The sequence below is a fragment of the Lucilia cuprina genome, chromosome 4, assembly GCF_022045245.1.
Source record: "Lucilia cuprina isolate Lc7/37 chromosome 4, ASM2204524v1, whole genome shotgun sequence".
Classification (NCBI taxonomy): Eukaryota; Metazoa; Arthropoda; class Insecta; order Diptera; family Calliphoridae; genus Lucilia; species Lucilia cuprina.
Genome location: NC_060952.1, coordinates 4,169,056 through 4,192,870, shown reverse-complemented (window position 1 = coordinate 4,192,870; position 23,815 = coordinate 4,169,056). Strand labels below are relative to the sequence as shown.

The following is a 23,815-nucleotide window of genomic DNA, read 5'->3' as shown; positions in this document are numbered from 1 at the left end:
TCCGTACGACATTGAGTCTTGCGGGCGTTAAAATCGACTCTGTTAACACGACCGCATTTAGAGATTTTATCAAGTCGTGATTAAGCGATTCATTTATATTGCATCTTATTGCGCCATTCTTAAGAGGCCTTGGCATATAATTGAATAAATAGGAATGGCAGATATTGCAGTCAGCCGCAAAAAAGTAGGTACAGTTGGAAGTTTGACATAGAAGGGCATGGGAAAGAACCGAGACTTGCGGTATCCCTGAACTAATCTTGAGATCTCATCTATAACAACTCGTATAGTGCGATCACTAAGAAAGCTCGAAATAAATCAATACAATTTATTACCGACACCAAATGCAATCAGTACAAGTGCATCATGGCACTTTATCAAACGCTTGGAAATATTTAAAGCCGCAACTTTCCTTAATACATTTTTAAATAAATTCAAAGAGAACACAAACGAAAACACGCTTTATTGACTACACTTTTAATTGCCAACCATATGCGAGTCATTGATGAAAACACACACATTTTGACAGCACGTACGTGCATTTTATAACGGCACTAAAAAAAGCATCTGGTTGGGAAAAAATAATAGAAATATCGCGAAATTATTGTTAATTATCTTTTCAGCAAAAAATCGTACAATAATTTATTTTATTTAATACTATTTCCAATAAATTGCATACGCTAATAAAATGAGTGAAGAATTTAAGTTGCCCAAACGTTCACGCAAACGTACACGTGAAGTAAAACGTAAAGCTAGACCTGAATTAGACAAAGAAGGTTGGACGGCCTTACGCTATGCCGAACGCTTTGAACCATTTTGTCAGGTCAAAGACAATGTTGAACGTATTAGAGAAGACGAGGTCAGCTGTCAAGAATTTATTAAACGATTTGAGGAGCCCTACTTGCCGGTGGTGATTGAAGGATGCCAACAAGGATGGCAAGCTCTGGAAAAGTGGACTCTACCACGTTTGGTAAAAAAGTATCGCAATCAAAAGTTCAAATGCGGTGAAGATAATGAGGGCTATAGTGTTAAAATGAAAATGAAGTATTACATAGAGTATATGAAGACAACAAAGGATGACAGTCCCCTGTATATATTCGATAGTAGCTTTGGCGAACATCATCGCCGGCGTAAATTGTTAGAGGACTATGTGGTGCCACAATATTTTCGCGATGATTTGTTCAAGTATTGTGGCGAAGAACGACGCCCACCATACCGTTGGTTCGTAATGGGACCCGCCAGATCGGGTACTGGTATACATATTGATCCTTTGGGTACCAGTGCTTGGAACGCATTAATTAGTGGTCACAAACGTTGGTGCTTATTTCCCACCCAAACTCCAAAAGATTTGCTGAAGGTGCCCTCCAATTTGGGTGGTAAACAGAGAGACGAAGCTATTACCTGGTTTAGTACCGTCTATCCTCGTACCAAGCAATTGGATTGGCCAAAGGAATATGCCCCTCTAGAGATTCTACAAAAGCCGGGTGAAACTGTGTTCGTACCCGGTGGCTGGTGGCATGTTGTCTTAAATTTGGACGATACTATAGCGATTACGCAAAACTTTTGCAGTCGCACAAATTTTCCCATTGTATGGCACAAGACTGTAAGAGGTCGTCCCAAGTTGTCCCGTAAATGGTTGCGCGTATTACGCGAAAAGGAACCTGAATTGGCGAAAGTCGCCGAAAGTATTAATATCGATCAAAGTACGGGCTTTGCCTCCGATAGTTCCAGCAATTCAAGCTCATCTTCATCAAGCTCCTCATCATCGGGTACTGACACAGAAAATGAGGGAAACAAGAGCGATGACGATTCCTGTTCCTCGAATACCGATAGTGGCCAAGAGAGTTTAACTGCTAAAAAGAAAAAGAAGCGACGTATGGGTGGACATATGTCCTCAAACTCATGATGGCCGCCACATTGGTGGCGATGTAGTAGAGGCAACCAATCGGATGATCATTCAAATACTTCTTCTAATCAAGATAATCAACAATTAACTGAAATCGTACAAGTTGGAGAGAAGCTGGAACCAAAAACGGCTAACAATTCTATGGTTAAATATCTCAATTGGCGTCTACTACATTTAGGTCTTATTGAAAAAAGTTAACATTTTATTATTAATCTACAACTACATATAACATAAACCTATTAGCAGTTGTTAACAATTACGCAATTATAATTAAAATAATATCATTTACTTCTTTCACCATACAACACCATCAGCTAGGGTCACTATTTATGTCTGTAGTATGTTGTATATCATCTGCTAAATTTAGATTGTATTTTAGATTTTAGAAAAAACTTCTTAAATTTCTATTTTTTTTAGTTTTTCATTTGACCTTTAAAATAACTTCTAATTTGATTTCTTTTATTGTTTGTTCACCTTGAAGTATTTTTAGAACAGGAAAACCCTTTTTGCTTTATGATTCAGTTACCGCTTCGAATCACCCACCCATGCCAATCTCATTACTTAGCATGTGCTGTTGGCGATTCTTATTATTCTGGATATAGTTTTTTTTGTTTTTATTTTAATTCTTGTATTCATTTTTTGACCTTAAATAAGTAACAAAAAGTTAATGGAACACATTGATTTGATTTTCTTTAAATTTACCTACATTTATGACTAATATTAACTACAACAATAAAAACAATTAATTTAATTTAAAAGTGGATTTTTTCTTCTAATGTACACATATGTATAAGATTAGGTTGTTTTTAAAATATTGAAATTTCTTTGGAACAAATATGTAACTTCAATTTGGTCGTTTACTCATTCTGAAAGATTTCATGGGATCGATGATTTTTTGTGGTCGCTGTGGCAAATGTTTTTCGGGTTAGATAAAAAAATAGAGTTTCAATTACCTAAACACTGAAACAATTAAAAAATAAAAAAATGAGGGTTGAAGGTAAGGGTAACTCCATATTTCCAAAGAAAAACTTTCAAAACACAATTGTTCGATGTCGTATCGTTGTAGGGTTGTAATAAAGAATAGCAAACAAATTACGACATACTACGATACAATCGTACAACACCGATTGTGAATTGGACATATGTATTTAATATACAAATTATTTTTTTTTATTATTTATTGATCCAAAATATTGAAAATTAGCATTTCGATTAAATTTTTGAAAAAAATTTACAACAAAAAATTTAATTGTAAGAAAAATAAGGAATTTTATATCAATGTTTTACGATTGTGTGTATTTTGCATTACGTTCGTAGTTTTTGTAAGTTATTTCAGTAAACGAACGTCGAATCAAAATACAGAATATGAAAGTCAATTTGAATTAATTTGACGACTAGGGTTTTATATGGATAAATGAATTTATTAGACAAATTTTTTAAATACAACAGTTTAATTGTTTATTAGAAAAGTACGAAAAGCTTCACTACCTTTCAGACAATGAACAATTAAAAAGTAGTTTTTTAAATGAATAGAATCCCAGCAAAAGAAGCGTGGTAAAAGATGTAGTATTTTCATCAGAACTTGTAACTCGAATTGCTTCAATTTCGGGTGAAAAACCTATGAATTTTACATTAGCGTGTCATCAAAGGAATGTTGTTAATTTTTGGCAACTCTAAACTAACTTCAATCTTAGTTTAAGAATCTGTTAAAATCCGATAAAACACATTCTCTTAATGGCACTCTTATGAGAATTTCACTTGTCTTCACCAAACCTTGATGTACTTCAAATATGTTGTCTGTAATGACTTTTCTACATCTCTTTTCTAACTTTGTTTTCATTTGAAAGGAAATATTTGGTTTATAAAAGTGAATAATATGTAAACGCATTTTTAGACGTGATTAAGTTGTAGTTTGTAAAGTAGGACATCAATTATTTTTTGCTGGGATTGTTCTACCTATATAATCAATCAATCTATCAATATAAATTTCTACCAAAAATTAGATTTTTTCATAAAAATCTCCTTTTCACATGTTTTATATTAAAAATTATCTGAAAATGATTTGAATTTCTCTACGAAAATTGACAAAAATTTACTTTTTTTTTAAATCACTAGAAAATGTTACAAACATAAAATTAATAACACCTTTGTTCTTAAGTAAATTTGGCATTAGTTAGTTAGTTTGAAAGGAGAATGTATCTACATCAAATACGAAAATATACACCAAAGCCTCTATCGGGCCTGTTGTGTGCTCCTTAACCAGTGTTTCAGGTGGAATGAAACCCACCACCTCTGGTCCACAAGACTAGAACACTAACCACTAACCCACCGGAGGCCACAAGTTTGGCATTAAAAAATAAAAAAGCAATTATGTAAAAAAGGACATATTTTCCGTTTATTTAGGATATTATTTTCTTTTCTTAAGTTTTTGTTGTTTTGCACAGAGAATCATCATTTATTAGAATATTTTACAAGACCAAAAAATTTAAGCTAAATAAAATTAATAAAACTTATGAATGAAAAAGAAAAATAAAATAGGAAACTAAAACAAAAGAAATAGTATTTATAATATTAAATAGAAGCTAGAATGTATGTGAGGTTGGAACTAGTTACAAATTGGAAAAAAAAGAAATAAAATCATAAATTGCAAGAGTATATTTATAATGTTGTATGGAATTTATGATGCATCATTTATTTTTTTTTTAATAAAAACCAAAAAATTAAAGAATCGTTTTAAAAAAAGCACTTCTCTTTCAAATAAAATATTTTCTTTTACGCTTTTAATGCGTTGAAAAAAAAAATTTATTTTTCTTTTCTTGCTTTTTATAAAGTTAAAATTGCGCCTTCTTCCCAGTAAATTGTTTTTATTTTTATAAATTTTATAGATATTTTTTTTTTAAATTTTTCATTTTATTGTTATGATTTATTATTATGTTTTATTATTATCTTTATGGTTTTTTATTTTGTATTTTGTTGTTGTTTGTTTATTTGTTGTTGATTTCATCTTGTTTGTGAATGAATAGTGTATAACATTTGTCTTCTTGGATTTAGAGTGTTGATGTAATAATATGTCTGTTTGTTAGCTTCTTGTTGTCTGTTATGAGAAGGAGAAGGAGGAAAACAATGGCTGCTGCAATTACAAATATTGTATAATGCTTCTTAATTGATGTAAAAATTAATAGAAATTTTTGTTGTTTAATCTTCTTTTGTTATTATTGTTGTTGTTTTGCCACCACAATACGATTTTCAAACAACCAAACTACTACACAACTTAATCAATATACTGCGCTAACCAACGGAAACCTTCGCCGTAACCTTGTCTTTTCAGTACCGAGCACATGAACAATTCCAAGGGACGACCGGGTAAATCGGAACGTGCTACTTTACCCTGTAAACAAAGTAAAAAATTTAATTAGTATCTAGCAAATTAAAACGCAAAAATAAAAAATTTCAAGCTTAGAGTGAAAACACGATAAGTGGGAATTTTATTAAATTTAACAGGAACTGTTAAAAATAATTGTACTTTTATTATGTAATCAATGTTACATAATATTTATAAAAATTAACACAAAGCTAACTAAGCCAACTTTATGTTAATTGAAACTTACCTTGCCGGTGGTTAATTGATAGAGACCAAAAACATTTCTAAGTTCATCTTCGCTGGCAGCACCAGGTTTATCGATTTTGTTACCCAAAATCAGAACAGGACAATTTGACAAGGCCTCATCTGTGAGAAGGGAATCTAATTCATTTTTACTTTCTTGGAAGCGACCACGATCCCAGGCATCTATCAAGAAAACGATAGCATCTACAGCTGGGAAATAATCTTTCCACACACGACGTGCTAAAACATAAAAGAAAAAATAAGTATTTTTTCAGATTTCCAAATATTTTAAATCTTCCCGAGATTTTAAAAACATTTCTCGTAACTCATATACAAACAGGGTGTAACATTCTCTTATCAGAACAAACAAATGTTTCTTAACAATAAATTGCAATTGAAGATAATTTTATATGAATATGAATGAGTATTGCTATTCAACTAGACTTGAAATGCACAGTCATTTAATAAAAGTGTATTTATTTAATTTTTAACATGCACTCGTACGAGTTGTTCCCGCATATCAACTTAAAAGTTGTTTTATATGCATTTATTGTTTACGCTGAGACGTATATAAGTAACAAATCGCTTGTAAAGTAATTAGAAAATAGAAATAGAGAAAAACAAACTCACCTTGAGTGTGACCGCCCAAATCGAATGTAGTGAAACGCATATTGCCAATAGATAATTCTTCCGATGCTAAAGGGAGAGATAGATAAATAAAATAAAGAATTGATTACTAAATAAAGCTTACAATGAAATACATAAATTATTTAAAATAGTTTAGAATAGCATTTTTCATTTTATCAAAAAATAATTTCCAATTTAGTTGTGTTATACTTACTGGGATGCAAAGTTGGGACATGTTGGGCCAATTTATCATCTTTGAGCATGTGCAACAATGTTGTTTTACCAGCATTATCCAAACCAAGGAACAATAATTTACCAGATTTCTTCCATAAACCTGCAATTTTACAATTTTATATTTTAGTTTAATTAAACAATAAATATGTAGTTCAAAATATGTAAATGTTAAGCTTGATTACAATGATTTTTATAGTCTTTTTATCAAAAAATTAATAATTTTCAAATATCAATCTATAATTTGGATAAAATCAACAATTTCTGAATTTGTGAGAAGCGATAAATTATTTTCAAGTAATTCCATATCTTTAAAATCGTATTCTGATGTAAATAATAGGAATTTTTTTTAAACAAAACAGATGTTTCCTTTAAAAACACCCCTTAACAATGGAACTCACAAAAGCAAAAAAAAAAAAGTTGAGATAAAGAAACTTGATATTTACACAAGTTTTTTCTATTTCAAATATGTAAAATTTTTAAGATATTTTACATTATAATAAAATCCAAATCATATAAGAGATAAATCATTAATACCAACATTTTGGTCAATAAACTCTTTTTTTTTTTTGTTGTAAAAAGCTCAAGTTAAAGACTCAAATGTCAATAGTTTAAATAGCCAACAGTTTTACATACAAACGCATATGTATTCTTCTTAACAACGTTAACAACACATGTAGCGACGACGTTGTTTGTTGGTAAAATTTTGTTGATATTCTTTTTAGACATTAATGCTTTGTTGGCAACGGCCATGATAATAATTAATGCAAAATTAAACTAACAAACTAATATTTGCCAAAATTAAATATGTATTTGCTTGGTATTCTTGGCCCAATTGTTTGCTACTTACCCAAGTATCCTAAAACACCAGTAAACCAATCCCAGATGAACATTTTGTATGTTGTGGTTTTTATGTGTTTTTATTAAAAAAAAAGAAAAAACAAATTTAAAAGAAAACGGGAGCGGGGAAGCAGATTTAATGGATTTGTAGGTAACGAATGTACAAGTGCGGCAGCGGCGTCGGCTGTTATTTTTTGCTGCTTACTAAGCTAAAAAGAAAAAAGACAATATAAAGAAGAAATATGAAAAAAGAGAAATTAGGCAGTGAACAATGATGAAAATTATGACATTTCCAAAGCGTAACAATTTAATAAAATCTAAAGTAGAAAGGAATACTTTAGGAATATGCAACAATTCATTACAAGTGTGTTTATATAAATCATCATTGAAAGGCAAATACTAAATGTAGTTGTGCGGTAGTGGTGATCAGGAAGTTGATTGAACGAACGACCCATTTTTAAAGATAAGAGATCGAGAACTAAGAAGAGGTAGGAGGTTTCTTCTAAACTAGATTACAAAGCCAAGCCAATAAACCCAATCGACTAGAAAGACAACGAAACGAAACCTTGACACAAATACACCATTATGATGTACTAGTTTTTTTGTTTTTCTTTTATACAAATGTGTATTAATAGCTTTAAATTCCGGGGGAATATGTTTAAATAAATATGTAAATAATGTTTCATCATACATTGACTTTTGCACTTTAGACTCTAATTATTTAAAACCTTTAGACAATAATACAAGGAGGGTCAAGATTAATCAAATTAAACTCCTTTTTTGTATCCGGCAGATTTTCACTTGGTTTTTAAAATTTTTGACCAATCATTAAGATACTAATCACACCACCACCATCACTACTGTCTATTTGTCTGCTGCCAACGAACCAGTCAGTCAGCCAGTCAGCGTATATGCGTGTTTCTTTCTTTTTAATTTTTCTTATTGTTCCCTAGAAAATTATTAGTTTCTTTGTTTTTTGACACAATTTTAGTTGCTGATAATTTGCTTACCTAATATTATTAAATATTAAAATAGAAATTTATAAATTTTCAGCCAAGTGTTGAAAATTTGCAATTAATTTATACAAAAAATAGATTTGCCTTTATTAATTTTTTTTCTCCCGTATTTTTTTTTCTTTAAAAAACCACGAATATTATTGAAAAAGAAGACACGACAGCACAAAGTGTATTAATAAAGTGGCTACACTGTTTGTTGTACATTAAACATGTACAAAAATCACTAGCAATTGTTTTTGTTTTACGGCATAGAGCTGTCAGAATTTGCCTGTTGTTTTTGTAATATAAAAATTTTGACAGATTAACAACGAAATTTGCCTGTTGTTGTTGTTTTGAAAAAATAATCAGCTGTTCCAATGAGTCCACTATATTAATACACATTAAATTGACTCCCATCATGGACATTACAGGGTGTACCGAGTACATATTTTATTCAGTACACCCTGTCGACGTAAAAGGTTGCCATAAAAATTAAATTTTTGCATTCAAATTTGCTTAAAAATTTCTACTTTCCGCTAATTATTTATTCCTAGCAAAATCTGGTATCACAAAAAGGAATGAAATGGAAAAAGTGAAACTATAACATCATGATTACATTCTAACTGCGAATTATAATAATTATAATATAATATAAAAAATGGAATAATAGAAAAATAATTCTATATCTCGTATTTATAATTTTCTTAAATCTAGAAAAAATATTTTAGTCTTCCCGTTTAGAGGGTTATTCAGTGCCCGTGTTTTGTAACTTTTGAGAAAAAACATTGAAATATTAAAGTCTTCTACTTTTTAGTGGCGTGATTCAAATAATTTTTAAACTGCACACATTATAGTTATCCATGTGTATATATTAGGGTTCTATAAATCGACTTTCGAATAATCAAACAATCGACTTTTTGTCGAAAAAAGTCAAAGTCGAAGTCGACTATTTTGTTCCAAAGAAGTCGATAACTCGACTATCGTCTATGAAAAAAGTCGAAAAGTCGACTTTGTAAATAAAAGTCGAAAAGTCGGAAAGTCGAAAAAGTCGGAAAGAGTCAAAAAAAGTCGAAAAGTCGGAAAAGGTCGGAAAAAGTCGACTATTTATAAAATATTAAAAGTCGAAAAATCGACTTTTAATTAAATGAAAAAAGTCGAAAAATCGACTTTTAACTAAATGCAAAAAGTCGAAAGTCGAAAAGTCGACTTTTCATAAAATGCAAAAAGTCGAAAAGTCGACTTTTCATAAAATGCAAAAAGTCGAAAAGTCGACTTTTCATAAAATGCAGAGATGTTTGGGATTTGTTTCAAACTGAACTTTAAAACGCTGTGAACAAAAATTCTCATCATACTTGTACTAAATATCACAAAAATTTAAAACACCAAAAAAATGTTAATTATTAAACTTTTGATAAAAAATTTCATTATAACAGATCTGGAATCTTTTCATAAATATTATTACAAGCGCCATCTAGTGGTGTGTAGTAGATAATTCGAAGTAATGTAAACAAAACCAACGTTAATTTCGAAACTAAAAAAATGTATTATTTTTTAGTTCAAATATCATTTTATTAAATTTGGAATTGATAAAAATATTTTGTATAAAGGATAATTATTTACTTCTTATATGTTTCTATTAATAGATCATAATATATAAAGTTGTTTTATTAACGTACATATGTATGTTAATCATTATCTACACCATGACGTCTCATAGCCTGTAAAGTTATATCCTCGACTTGAACATGATTAGGGGTCTCCAAGGCATAATATACAGCCTGGGCAACATCTTCAGCACTTAATTTCGGTAAATCAGCCATTGATTGAGAATAAACATTTAGGAAATCGGTATCAACTAGGCCAGGATTGATGCTCTATATGAAAAAAACGTAAACGAAATTAATGTATGCCTTAAAAGTTTTATAAATTTAAAGGTAAACTCAGTAAAAAAAAAACTATTATACATAAGTTAATTAGAAATAAATTTGTCTGTTTAAATAGCACGAAGTAAGAAATAATATTGTTCTTTGTCTTTGTTTAACATTTTTCAATTTCATTTTCAAAATTCAATTAAGAATGACTATAACGACAGAAGAAGTGTTGAACGAACTTCAAATGAAAATTCTAGGAGAAAAAGTGTGTGTGTGATATATAAAAGCATTAATTAATCAATGATGTGAATACATCGTCATTTAATTACTATTTATGATGGCATACATTAGTGTGTGTATGTTAAGGTATGCAATGGGTATTTCGTTATTAGATGTTATTTAATATGTATATACAAATAATATATATTATAAAGTGACAAGGCCTATCTTTTAATATCGAGAGTTTTTTTTAAGATTTTCTTATAGTTGTCGGACTTTCTTTAATATACTATGAAGAAAACTATAACAGAAAATAACACTTTTGATAGTTTTAAAATAAATTTATGAATTTCTACTTCTTTAAAAATGTTTTCTTCACTGGGATATTTCTAATAAACTCTTGATTGTTTACTGGGTTTTTAGCATATTTTTTAATGGAAACATTCATTCATAAATAGCTCTTTATTTTGTCACTATCAGTGTTATTCTTAAATAATTATAGTTTTCAATATTCCATTAAAGTGCTCGTGTAGTGCTTGCTACATTATGGTGTGTCTTTCTTCCTATTATAGTTGTTGGTGTTTTGTTATACAATATTTTTCTGTTGTTGCATGATTTTTCTCTTATGCTTGTTGTTGTTGTTGGTATTGTTGTGTTATATATTTTTTATGTTTTTATGAAACCAATATAAACGTCAGTTAAATTACATTTTAATTGCAAATTACGAAATATAAAAGAACTACAATATATTTTGTTTCATGGTGGTAATGATAGTAGTGTGAAGAGGACGAGTCGTTGAATATGACTATAAATTAATACATAGATGATGATGCTGATGATGATCAGAATGGCTATAGCTATAACTATTACACACTTACATATAGTACTCACATTTACATCATAGTCATTTACATACAGATATTTTTAAATACTAGTAGATATATAAATATGTAAGTTAGAGGCGTCCAAAAATATCTTTTTAGTTTAGTGTTTAAAACTCACTGTTGTATAATTATAGCCAAATCGGATACATTTTAACCAAATCGGATTTTTTTCATTGTTCGATATTTCTTTGCATGCAAAAGTCATGTAATGAAAAATTAATTATCTACTACACAAACAAACGAGTAAAATATGAAAATTGTGAAAAGAAAATGCATATAACATTGCTGTTTTCAATCGATATTAATATTTTATATCTTGTTGGGAAGATTATTTGATCTATGGCGAAATTTTTAAATAATATATTAAATGACATAATTTTGACGAAATTAAAAAAGTTATATTTTTTACTCAAGTTTATATTTTTAAATCGGTTCCCGTTACCCAATTGAACTAAAATTTTACACCAGTTAGTCTAAACTAATAAAATATATACATAATAACTAAATATAATTTTTGGACTCCTCTAATGTACATACAAATATGTAGTGTTGATGTTGAGTGTCCTAGAGAGAGTTAAAGCAACAAGCAATTTTTTACTTGTTTCCCATTTAATTATCCGCAGGCACTCACTACTTATACACACACACACATACCTATACACAACAGTTGAACTACTAAAGCCAAAGCAGAAGCAGGGGGCAATTCTATCCAAATTGTGAGTGTCCACTCTTTTTGCTGAAACCAAAATGCCCAACACTAAAAAAATTTCATTTTTCATTTCATAACCCAATAGTTGTTGCTGTTACTACTGCTGTTGTTGTTGAGAGCTGTTATGTGCGCGAATTTACATTTTTATGATTATCAAGCGTTGAAAAGCATCAAACGGCAACAGAATACAGCCGTTTCTGATGTGGATGTTAAAAAAAAAAACAGGACAAAATCTTCAACTCGTTCAGCAATACATAAATATTCGTATATATAAATATATACATATGTATGTACATATACCTATGTATGTAACATATGTATACAATTACACGGATTTAAAAAGGATCTGTTCGCATAAAAGCAAAATAACTATGAAATTTTAATACAAAACAATTGCATGCAAAATAATGACTAGACTATAGACTAAGCTATAGACTATAGAATAGACTATAGACTAGATTATAGACTAGATTATAGACTAGATTATAGACTAGACTATAGACTTGACTATAGACTAGACTATAGACTAGACTATAGACTAGACTATAGACTATAGACTAGACTAGACTATAGACTTTATTATAGATTAGACTATAGTCTAGACTATAGACTAGACTATAGACTAGACTATAGAATAGACTATAGACTAGACTATAGACTAGACTATAGACTATACTATAGACTAGACTATAGACTAGACTATAGACTAGACTATAGACTAGACTATAGACTAGACTATAGACTAGACTATAGACTAGACTATAGACTAGACTATAGACTAGACTATAGACTACACTAGAACTTGGGTCAACGAAAACGAAGTTGTTCGGGTTAAAGTCTCACACTTCTGGTATCGTTTCCTCACATAAAAAGTCCTGACTATGTATACAGTTCACTAGATCTCACAGCTATTCCTGTCACCACAACTGTTGATTATATAGCCTGGCATTTGTCTATATTTGTAAATGCCTTTGACTGGCTTTACGTTACGAGTATTTCATTCATGGAACTTAACATTTAGTTTTATATATGTATTTTTTCAACTTCCATTCTCTCTATTGGTTTTTACATATAAATATCCTTTTTTAAATTTTATCTTTTCATTTCTGCTGTTGAATGGTCGATGTTGGTGGATATGTCAACAACATAAAAACAAAGAAAAAAAGGAAAACTACAAAAAAAAAAAAAAACAAAATCATCAAATGAAAAAGTAAAACAGAAAAACAATACAACAAATAATATTGTATGTTCATACAACAAAAAAATTCTTTTTGATTGTTCCGTTTTACAGTTTTACATGTGTGATATTTTGTTGGCCAGATTATGAAGTGGAAAATACTGCTGTTGATGAGGAGAGGACGATGATGATGACATTGGCGGAAAAAAATAAAATAAAATAAACTAGATGAACTTTGGGTTGTGGTGATAGAGAAGGGGGAGGGTTGTTGGGTTTGATTGTTTTTACTGATAATTCAGTTTAAGTTTTTTTTTATTTTAAGACTTGATTGAAATTCAAATATAAGGACAAAACTATTCGAACCACATTTATCTATATTGTGAGTATTTAAATGTTAACAATAAACGAACAACTTTGCCACGCAATTGTAATTTTTCGTTTTTTTTTAACAAATAAACACAAAAACCACAAAAAGACAATGTTACTGCAACACTCTATAAAACTATGAGAACAAATGGTTGGATGGATGGATGAATGAAGAGATGTGTTATATTTTACGTATTACAATCGTAAAAATCGTGATTATTGATGGTTTTACTATAAATTGACTTATTCAATCACATTCATACGTACAGATACAAATGTATATGTGCGTACATACATATGTTTACTTTTATATTAGGGAGGTTTAAATTGTGGAATAAATATGAGATTTTTTTTAATGATTTTCGCTATTAGGGCGCAGAGGATTTCTAGAGAAAAAATAAACAAAAAAAAAAAAAAAACGAAAAATATAGATTAACTCAGTTTTATGATTTTATTACCAAAGGCCCTTTTAATTAATTAATTTATCTACTTGCTGAAAACCTTAAGCATTCCTCTTACATTCAAAGATCTCCTTTATATTGCTGTCGCTTATCTTTTACATTTATCCTTAAAATTTCAACGAAAACCACACATGTAAAAGTATAAGATGAAATATTTCTACATTGATTGTCCCTTGTTTTCTTTTGGATTACATCCAACTCCCGTTGATCTCTTTAACATTTTACTTACAATCGATGTTGCGTGGTTATTTTACACGAATCAATATAAATATTTACTTACTGTTAATTTTATATTTAATTTGAGAAAATGTATTTCCTGACGCACTGTTTGACACAGTCCGGTAATTGCATGTTTTGTTGCTGGATAAACACTGAACAGAGGCACGGGTACGTCTGGTATACGATGGCCCAAAATGCTAAAGTGCATTTAATTTTTTTTTTTTTTGGTGTAAAATAAAAAGAAAGAAGATAAAAAATTCTGTGATAAATAATAGTACTTATGTATTTAAGCGTGTGAGTATTTAAAAAAACATGAGTAGAGAAATATTGAGTATACGTACATATGTATGTATTTGTATCCTGATATAATTAAAATAAACGAATGTTAAAAATAACTATACTTAAGGGTATGAATTAATATGTTTATCAACATACAATCTCTTACATTTATACTTTTTAAGTTAAGAGAGTCTGATAAAATAGTTCAATGTATTTTCAATGTGTTTGTTTAACAAACCCCTGTGACTTTAAAAGGAGTCAAAGTAACCATTTTTGACAGTGTATTTTTTCAAAATATGGACGGTAGTTAAAATTTATATATTTTTGTATTAGTTCCAAGTAATCTAGACTCTAGAATGATATCACTTTAAAGAATTTTCCCCAAACTTCGAATGACCACTTGTTCGTTGTAGACAATGCGAACTGCAGGAAACTATGCAAACTAAATGTGTGTATGCGTATTTGTATTAAGTGTATATGAAGAGTTGTATGACATTTTAATGAAATTGAACCATCAAAAGTGATTAAAACTTGCTGCATTTTCTTTCTTGTTTTTTTGACTCAACTATAAATTGTGTCAATCAATAACTTGTTTAAATATTTGTTGGTTAAAAAAATGCGGAAATGCTTTTGAAAAAGGGGGCAAAAATTAAGATATTTATGAGAGACATTTAAAAAGTTTTTTATTATTTATATGAAAACATGTCTTTAGTTTAACTTAAAAGTATAAAAATCTAAAAAATGGATATTGTTTTGGTAATTAAAATTAAGGGTTAAAAACAAAAAAAAAAAAAATAAAATAAATAAATAAATCATATATTGCCATTTCAAAAGTAGCACTAAGGCCATTGTTAACCTTCTGTGGAAGTGATGTTTAATGACTTTCAAAGAAGTTAAAATTATATAATATTTTGCCAAAATAAAAATAAGTTAAAAAATAATTTTCGCCTTTTTTTTAAATTTGTTTATGTTATTATTATATAAAACTACAATTACACTTTCAAATAACTTCCAATAAAATAACAAAAAAATTACATCTTAAGAATGACCTCAGAAGTATTGATTTTGGAATCAAATAAAAAGATCATCCCTCCTATGACAATCCTGTGTTAAAATTATCACTTCAACCCTTTCATGGAGTTAATTCTACTTCTTTGAAAGTCCTTTTTTTTGCTGAGATAATTAAGGTAAAATAGTTTCATAAAGACCAAAATGTATCCACAAAATGTCGCAATGAGTAACATCAGTAACATAAAACTTCATTTAAGGAAAAAATTACTGATCCATATTTTCTTTATAAATAGATTTTTTGGACTAAAATATAAAACACATATTTACCAAATCTACCATTTGGGTCATAATCTTAAAAACATATCAAATGATTTGAGGAATAAGCGGTGTCTGGTACTTCTTCGAAATTCGGCTCTAATGGGAGTAATCCCATTTTTTTAACATAACCTTTTTGAAAACTTACGAAAAGAAGTTTGGTATTTCTTGGAAATTCTGACTTTAAAGGAGAATAGAAAAATGATTCCAATTCATTTGAGAAATAACTTTAATTAAATAAAGAAAATTTTGAAAAAATTAAAAAATTTTAGTATTAAATGACCTTTTGACCTTTATCAAGTTTAATCTATACAAAACCTAAAAATTTTTAAGCTTTTCAATTTTATTTTTTGATATAAAATATTATCTTTACTTCCAAAAACTCCCCTTGCGAACCAGTGTAAAATTATTAATTAGCATCGAAATATTGAAAATTGTTTGCCTTCAACAGTAATTAAGTTTAACAATAACAATAATGTTGCTCATAATATTACAATACAGCTGGAGCGTTGTTGTTGTTCGCTGTTCAATAGATCTAAAGATAAGTTCAAATTAATAACACTCATACGCACAGATGAACTAACAATTTTAACGAGTACATCAGAGTCTTTGTTGTCCAATGTTTTTTTTAAATCCACAACTTTTGTTTGTTTTTGTTTATTAATAATTTTCATGCAAATGATTTTTTGATGCAAATATGTGTGTATGTTTTTTGGATTATTAAAAAAAAATTAAACAAAAAATTTAAATTAAATTTTTATACAATTTCACATTAAAAATAAATTAAATAACTGCTATTCACTCATATACATATAGTGCGTATAAAACGTATTAAAAAAAAGTTCACAAAAGGCTGTATAATAAAGGAGATAGAGAATGAGGAGGACAAAGAATAAGGAGGGGGTGCTGTAGCTGTAGTATAAATGTGTTTGTTTAATACAGTTTGCATTAAAATACACAAACAACATTGCCTTGCATAACATTAATATATTTATATGTATATCTTTGGAAATGTATAAGTATGCAGGAGTAATTGTTTGTTCATTTTTGTGTTAATGTGTGTTTGTGTTCTGGTGTATTGATGTATGCATGTATGCATGCATGAAATGACATTATGCATTATATCTCGTAAATACTTAATTGTGTTTAATAATTGAGTTATTCTGCGTTTTATTTGTATTTAATGCTCACATATGCCCAAATAAAATAAGTAATATGCATACAATCATACTTACACACAGATTTTAGTGCTATAACCTTTTACTCCATAATATTTCATTTTCCAAGGGAGATGTTCTGTTAAAATCTATACATAAATTCAAACAAATGCATTTGAGGTTTTGTTGTAACAACCAAGCAAAAGTCACATCAGCTCTACAACATAAACATTCGTATATTCTGTTAAAATAACAATCAAGTGTTTGTTGGGACTAAATTTAACGACATGAACGACGACAACGAGAAAAGGTTTGTAAAATACTATTTAAAGTACAGGTTTTGTAACGCCATGTCAAACTGGATGTGTAAGTAAGTTAAATATGTATGTGTGTATGTTTTTATAGTAGACTGGTTCATTTTGCAGAAATACTGTATAGAAATCGGTCGAAAAAGCCATAACAATATTTACTTTGATATTAACAACTCTATGAAGTGTTTTATACTAGTCTATTGACTAGACCCTAGACTGGGTCACTGAAAGGTGTCTTGACTTGTCTTGATATTATTATACTACTGACTAGATTATTAACATTATACAAGTGCATTGACTAAACTAAGGACTATTCTTTACACTACTTAGATAAAGTTAAGTTAATAGGAGGATATACCAAATCCAATGCACAGGCCATTAGGCCTGTTATGCGCTCCTTTTCATGAAAAAATTGTTCACTGAATGTATTAATTTTCAATGATTAGAAACTCAGTTTCCTTGACGTAATTCCTAAGAATCTTTCAATCAGTATTAGTCAGGAATGTTATTTCCGGAATAACATCACTTCCAAGATATTAGGATTCAGAAATTATATACTTTTTTATATACTGCTTTAGATAAGTTTAAACTCTACTTATAAAAAACCTTTGTTCTCTAAAATCTCCAATAGAGTCTTTGTTTTTATATAATTTTAAAACACAAAGAAACATATTAATCTTCAAATAACGTTATCGTAGCACCCTATTATACGTTGTAGTATGTTTGTTATTGTGTTCATGTTGTTGCAAACAAAAATCAAAATAAACAGGCGCCATTAATGCAATTTGTAAGTCATATAGACACTGGGAAAAAACATCCTTCCAACAGTTATGGCACACAGTAGTTACAACATTGATTAGTTTAAGAATTCGAGACTGACGATTGTATCCAAAAAGCTCCCCCGGAGGCATTTTACCTTGATAAATGCCTCACATTTGATTATATTACAATCACGGCACAAAGAGGACATTGTCTAGAATGATTTGACATGGGGTCGAAGCAGATAGAGACATAGTCTGGAACTACAGACATAATCTAGAACTACAGAATAAATATGTCGGATATTGTTCTCTATAAGTGTGTCTGATGAATGAAAAGTGTGTTGGGTTGACATATGATGATGAATGTTCAGAAAAAAACTCTATTCATACCAGATTTATCACAGTGTGGTCTCTCTAAGTAAAAACAACTTTTTTTACTTATTTCAAGGTACTTTGGCCTACCGGTTAGGTCTCTAGGTGGTACTGAGTACTCAATAGACTTGCGTGGTTGTTAACGGAAGGGATGTTTTTGCTTCTTGGAAGTTAAGCAACGGGGCAGCAATGATCAGAGATTATATTGCTGGAGTACTTGAACAAAGTGCAATTCTATTTACATACGTAAAATACCACCGACCTGTAAGAAGCACAATGGGACCAAGATAGAAACAGTTTGCCGAAAAACGATTTCAGAATAATGGTTTTCTTAAACAATTACGATTTGATGTAATTTCTCATTTTACTCCACTGTATATCGTTAAAAATCATGAGACAATCACATGAGTTAAACATAAACCAAACAACAATAACACATACTTTAGCATTTTGTCTTATTTGCGATGTAACTGCATAAAAGTGCAACAGTTTTTTGGATGCACACACCCTAGTACTCTAGAATATAAACCCAACAAACACAATGAATAAAACAAAAATTTTTTACCAAAAATTAATTACAAGTGATTTTGTGTTTTGCATCAAAATGGTGGATTATTGGGTGATCAATTTTAATTTTAACGAAGTTACAAGATGTTTTCGATGAAAAGGTACATTTTTAAAAGGAACAGAACATAAACTCCTACTTCAATTTAAAGTTGTTTTAACGAAGTTACAGGCTATTAAAAGATATCGAGCAAGTACGATGATTTTTAAAGGAACATATGAGCGATCTCAAAATAAGTTTTCTTTTTTAAGAACATGTAAAATTAAGGTGAATTTAAAATTTTGAATTTTAGAGATTTGTTCACAAAACGTTTGCTGGGAAATATTTGTCACTGTAGTGTGTATTTTGATGTTATTTGTATTATGTATTCATACATATACATTGGCTGGCATATTAAAACGTTTTATAGTCCTCTATACATTTTACAAATATTAAATTGTACTACAGTGAGGAGGGTATTATGGACCTGTGCTAATGTATGCCATCTGTCCGTTATATATATAAATGTTCTAGGATCTCTAAAAAAATCGGCTTTTCTTAGTTTTATAGAACCTTAAATAAAGCTTCGAGTTTTTGTAATGTTTGCGGGTCATTTGATCCCATATAATAATATAAAGAATTGCTTAGAAAAAGGCTTCAACGCCGTTAGTTTTATTTTAAACACTGAAATTAGGATCTTCCGCATCCAACTCTTATATACATGAAGGTATCAAAAAAAAATTCTGAAATGAATTAAATTTTTTATTTTTAACTAGTGTAGGTTAACATACAATCGACTATGCCCGACTATTCGTTGCAACTTGTTTTTATTTTTTGTAATTTTGTTGGCAAACTAGGCATGTTGTGGGAGGGAGTATTTTTTGGCAAATGTATATTTAAGAGTCTGTATATGTTGGCTCCCCTTTTTGCTACAAGTTGCGAGAGATAAAAGATTAAACTTGTGCAGTGTGTAAAGTGCATTGTGGCAAATATCAATGTTATTATCATTTAACTAGAACAAACACGCCACGCATTTGTATTCCTTTTGCCTCCCAACAGCTATTTTAATAATGTCCGTCTGTTGGCTCTGGCGGCCGTTTGTCTGTCGCTTCATTGTGTCTGCCACAGTTTCTGTGTCATTTGTAGAGGCCATTAGCATCAATGCCATGATTTTAATCAAATTTTATCAACCACTATGAATGTACGCATATTGGTGGTTTTTTAAAAACTGTCTGATTTTATTCTTTTCTTTTCCATAAAATGCCTTTCAGTTATTTTACCTGAAACCATTATTAAGTTGGAATTTTATTTTTTTTTGTTCTGTGAAATCCTTGTTGTGGTCAGTTAATTTTTTCTTTATTATTTTTTTTTTAATTTTCATTAAAAAGAAAAGTAGCTTAAGTTGTATTTTAATTAGGAGTAATAAAGTAGTATTTAACAGACGTGTTCATTTTCGTAAAATCATTTTCTTTTACTTAAAATGTGTGTTTATTTCTTTTAATTTTCATTTAAAGTATATTTTACGTCAGTAAATATATCGCCGGCATATACAATTTTGTGGTTGAGATTATATTTGTATGATGATTGCTTAAGTGTGTTGGTGTGTGTGTGTATGTGTGATTTAATTCCATACCTGTTAAATGTGTGTGTGTGTATCAGTGTTAACTACAAGATTGTTCATAAAGTTGTATGAAAAAATAAAGTATTAATAAAATAAATACGATTTTAGAAGGTGTATTCAGTTGAAGTTTAAAAATAAAAAGGAAAATTACTTTTGAAACTATCCTTTAGTCACACATTTGATTTTGAATAATTATATTAAAATTAGACTTGAAATTAAAAAAAATACTTTGTTTTTAAATTACCCCATTGTGTGATGAACTAAATACAGTTTCCATTGTCCTGAATACCCATAATACTTTTTGGTCAATGTTTTAATCAACACATCAACACTTTACTCATACATACACACATAAATAAAAATATGTACATTTTCAACATAAACGCCTATGGGCATCCATAAAAGATTTTTAATATAGTCCGACTATAACATCTTCTGGCAAATGTATTTAAGTATATAAACATAAATGTACATACATATGTACGTATGAATATTTGAATGTATGTGTTTGTGTAAGTGTGCGTAAAATGCTTTTAAGTTCACTTAATGTGTTAATAAGGTGGTAAATTTCCTTTTCATTATTCATTGCAATTTTCATCATGTCAGGAGAAATTGTATTTTCAACACACAGTAAATGCAACCATTATGAACTCACTATATGAACTCACTACAATCAACCCTTACTACCCTTCTTAAAGACAATTTTGTTGTCACGCAAATACAATTTAATGGAATGTAATAAGACATATATATACACACACTTATAACAATATATGTAATATTTTAATTGTTTTTTATAAGTACGAGTAAATAACCGGAAAAGGAGTTTAAGAAAAAAACAGGTTGTACAAAATTAAACAATTGGAATTGTACAAAAAGGCTGCTTTAATTCTTATTGTCTTTTTAAATACTGCAGATATTGTTCCTTTAGTTAATTGTCACGGTATAAATTTCAAATGAAATATATATATGCATAAAAATATTTAATTTTCAGCACATTTATTCAGTGTAAATTAGGAGGGATCAAAAAACTGCAACATGGAAACAGTTTTGAAAAGGTTTCTTGCATTTTTTTATTAAAGTTTCTAAACACTAGAAATCTATTATAAAAAAATTTAGCCATTGAGTTATTTTTTTATATTTTATATAAAAGGGAACTCTTATTATTATTAAGAGCCCATTATTAAAAATATGGTGCTTGTCATATAATTTTAAAATGTGTGTATAATTGTTGGAGGCTTACGTTTAAACACGCATACTTACAAATGTTCATTAAAACAAAATGAAAATAATTTATTTTTAAAATATTTAAAAACATACCTGTTCATTACGATTATATGGCCCTTTGTGGCGGTTGCCATAAGTTTTAAACCCTCACGCAAGCAGATGGTTGTTGCGTAAACATTAAGATCGTATAAATCCTTTAGCTCTTTTGATGTAGATTCTTAAAATGTTCATGTAATAGAAAAATTAATTTTAATTTATCAAATGTGTACGAACATGAAATAAGTCCGCTTATTCTAGTTTAGTTCTAGTTCAGTTCTAGTTCGGTTTTAGTTCAGTACTAGTTCGGTTTTAGTTCGGTTTTAGTTCAGTTCTAGTTCAGTTCTAGTTCTAGTTCTAGTTCAGTTCTAGTTCAGTTCTAGTTCAGTTCTAGTTCAGTTCTAGTTCAGTTCTAGTTCAGTTCTAGTTCAGTTCTAGTTCAGTTCTAGTTCAGTTCTAGTTCAGTTCTAGTTCAGTTCTAGTTCAGTTCTAGTTCAGTTCTAGTTCAGTTCTAGTTCAGTTCTAGTTCAGTTCTAGTTCAGTTCTAGTTCAGTTCTAGTGCAATTAAAGTTGAAATTTAGTTCTTTTATTATTTTAAACAATACGATCGAGAAAACAAGTAAGTCATGGGATAATTGACAAGTCATTGACAAAATTGATTTCTATACGTACCAGTTAAAAAATTGGCTTTAATTATGCCGGCATTACAAATCAATATGCTAATTGTCCCATAAGTAGTGCGTATCATATTAAATGCCTCCAAAATACTGTCTTCTTTATTCAAGTCACAATGGTGAGAGACAATTTTACCATCACCTTCAATGTCTTTACTGAGATCCTGAAGGTAATAGAAAATTATTTAGAAATGTTTTAAAAATTTTTACAACTTAAGGATCTGCTGCCTGTGAAGAAAAAATATTTTTCATGGAAATTTGTAAGTGATCACAGAGCTTTGTTATAATTGTTATAGAGCCGATTTAAAGTTTGCCATACGAAAATTTGGTTTGTATTAAAGATATTCCAAATAAGAATACTTTTTTTTACTTTTTATCCTTTGAACCTTTTTTATCATGCTAAGACATTCCCTTCTTGCTTCAACTTACATCTATCAAGTTTGTGCGACGCGCTAAACCAATAACAATTACACCAGCATTTGCCAATTTTAAAGCAATTTTAGCTCCAATTCCACTTGAAGCTCCTGTTATAACAGCCACTTTTGTTTGCCAAAATTGAGACATACTTTTTGTTGTCTGCACCACTTTTAATAAAAATATTGAAAAATAAAAATTGCAACCGCCAATTGATAAATGACAATCACTAGCTTTGACAAACCGTTGAAAACTACACACAGTACAGTTAAAGTTGCAATGTAATATACATAAATTGGAAATCTGTGATCTTTGATCACAAATTAAAAATGTGAGTATTTGCTTACATTTTTACTCTCAATAAAAATTTAAACTCATACAATTATAAGTATCTCCATATAAAAAGATAATAATTGTAGTATTAAATTTCCCTTAATTTGTATGTAAAATTATAAAAAGTATTTAATTGCAAACAATGTGTTTAAATGTGTGAGTAAGTTTGTTTGTCTGTATGTGTGTGCTGGCAATTTTGCAATTTAATTTTTTTATCGTGTTACTTTTGTCATGATAAAACCGCAGTATTTCATATATAACTGTTTTTGTTCATTGATTCATTTTAACTTACTCTTCTCTCTGTTCTCTAGTTTTTTACCCCCTGGTTATTTATTATCGATGTTTGTGGGAGTATTTAAGTGGGTACCGCACGGGTTTTAGTGGGGGATTTTCGAAAATCTCTTTTCAATTGGAATTAAGTTTTTGCACCCTATAGGTTGGAAATTCATAACAATTACTTGAAGTTTTAATTGAGAACATCATTATATCGCTAAAGTTATAATTCTCCCCCAAACGATAATTTCATTTCAAATTAAGTTCTGTTCTAGTTCTGTTTAGTTCTGTCTAGTTCTGTTCTAGTTCTTTTCTAGTTCTATTTTAGTTCTGTTCTAGTTCTGTTCTAGTTCTGTTCTAGTTCTGTTCTAGTTCTGTTCT

At 29.3% G+C, this 23,815-nt stretch overlaps 4 protein-coding genes across 5 annotated transcripts in view; 2 read left to right on the top strand and 2 right to left on the bottom strand.

The window, feature by feature from the left end:
* LOC111690846 overlaps positions 1-23,815 on the top strand; it is a 156,401-nt gene that overhangs the window by 2,404 nt on the left and 130,182 nt on the right. The window lies entirely within an intron of this gene.
* Positions 501-2,661, top strand: LOC111687854 (bifunctional arginine demethylase and lysyl-hydroxylase PSR). Its single transcript, XM_023450331.2, has one exon. The coding sequence runs from the start codon at positions 686-688 to the stop codon at positions 1,901-1,903; it is 1,218 nt and encodes a 405-aa protein (XP_023306099.1). The 5' UTR covers positions 501-685; the 3' UTR covers positions 1,904-2,661.
* LOC111687861 (GTP-binding protein SAR1b) lies at positions 4,272-8,334 on the bottom strand. Of its 2 annotated transcripts, none has more exons than XM_023450336.2 (6): positions 8,216-8,334; positions 7,216-7,414; positions 6,349-6,468; positions 6,138-6,203; positions 5,512-5,747; positions 4,272-5,291 (listed from the first exon to the last, which is right to left on the bottom strand). In XM_023450336.2, exons 2-6 carry the CDS (start codon positions 7,256-7,258, stop codon positions 5,175-5,177), a joined length of 582 nt encoding a protein of 193 aa, XP_023306104.1. In that variant the 5' UTR covers positions 7,259-7,414; positions 8,216-8,334; the 3' UTR covers positions 4,272-5,174. The 2 variants fall into 2 exon arrangements, with proteins under 2 accessions (XP_023306104.1, XP_023306106.1); XM_023450338.2 differs by lacking the exon at positions 8,216-8,334 and adding an exon at positions 7,897-8,031.
* Positions 9,720-23,086, bottom strand: LOC111687860 (farnesol dehydrogenase). The gene is made up of 5 exons (XM_023450335.2): positions 22,844-23,086; positions 22,413-22,578; positions 21,798-21,921; positions 14,168-14,303; positions 9,720-10,074 (listed from the first exon to the last, which is right to left on the bottom strand). The coding sequence occupies exons 1-5, from the start codon at positions 22,976-22,978 to the stop codon at positions 9,886-9,888; spliced, it is 750 nt and encodes a 249-aa protein (XP_023306103.1). The 5' UTR covers positions 22,979-23,086; the 3' UTR covers positions 9,720-9,885.

Coding starts and splice junctions, on each gene's coding strand:
- LOC111687854 (XM_023450331.2), top strand. CDS start 686: ATGAGTGAAGAATTTAAGTTGCCCAAACGTTCACGCAAACGTACACGT.
- LOC111687861 (XM_023450336.2), bottom strand. CDS start 7,258: ATGTTCATCTGGGATTGGTTTACTGGTGTTTTAGGATACTTGG. Junction 6,469..7,215: donor TGGTGTTTTAGGATACTTGG/GTAAGTAGCAAA, acceptor GTAAAATTGCAG/GTTTATGGAAGAAATCTGGT. Junction 5,292..5,511: donor ATCAATTAACCACCGGCAAG/GTAAGTTTCAAT, acceptor CTTTGTTTACAG/GGTAAAGTAGCACGTTCCGA.
- LOC111687860 (XM_023450335.2), bottom strand. CDS start 22,978: ATGTCTCAATTTTGGCAAACAAAAGTGGCTGTTATAACAGGAGCTTCA. Junction 22,579..22,843: donor GTCGCACAAACTTGATAGAT/GTAAGTTGAAGC, acceptor TATTACCTTCAG/GATCTCAGTAAAGACATTGA. Junction 21,922..22,412: donor TAAAGCCAATTTTTTAACTG/GTACGTATAGAA, acceptor GAACATTTTAAG/AATCTACATCAAAAGAGCTA.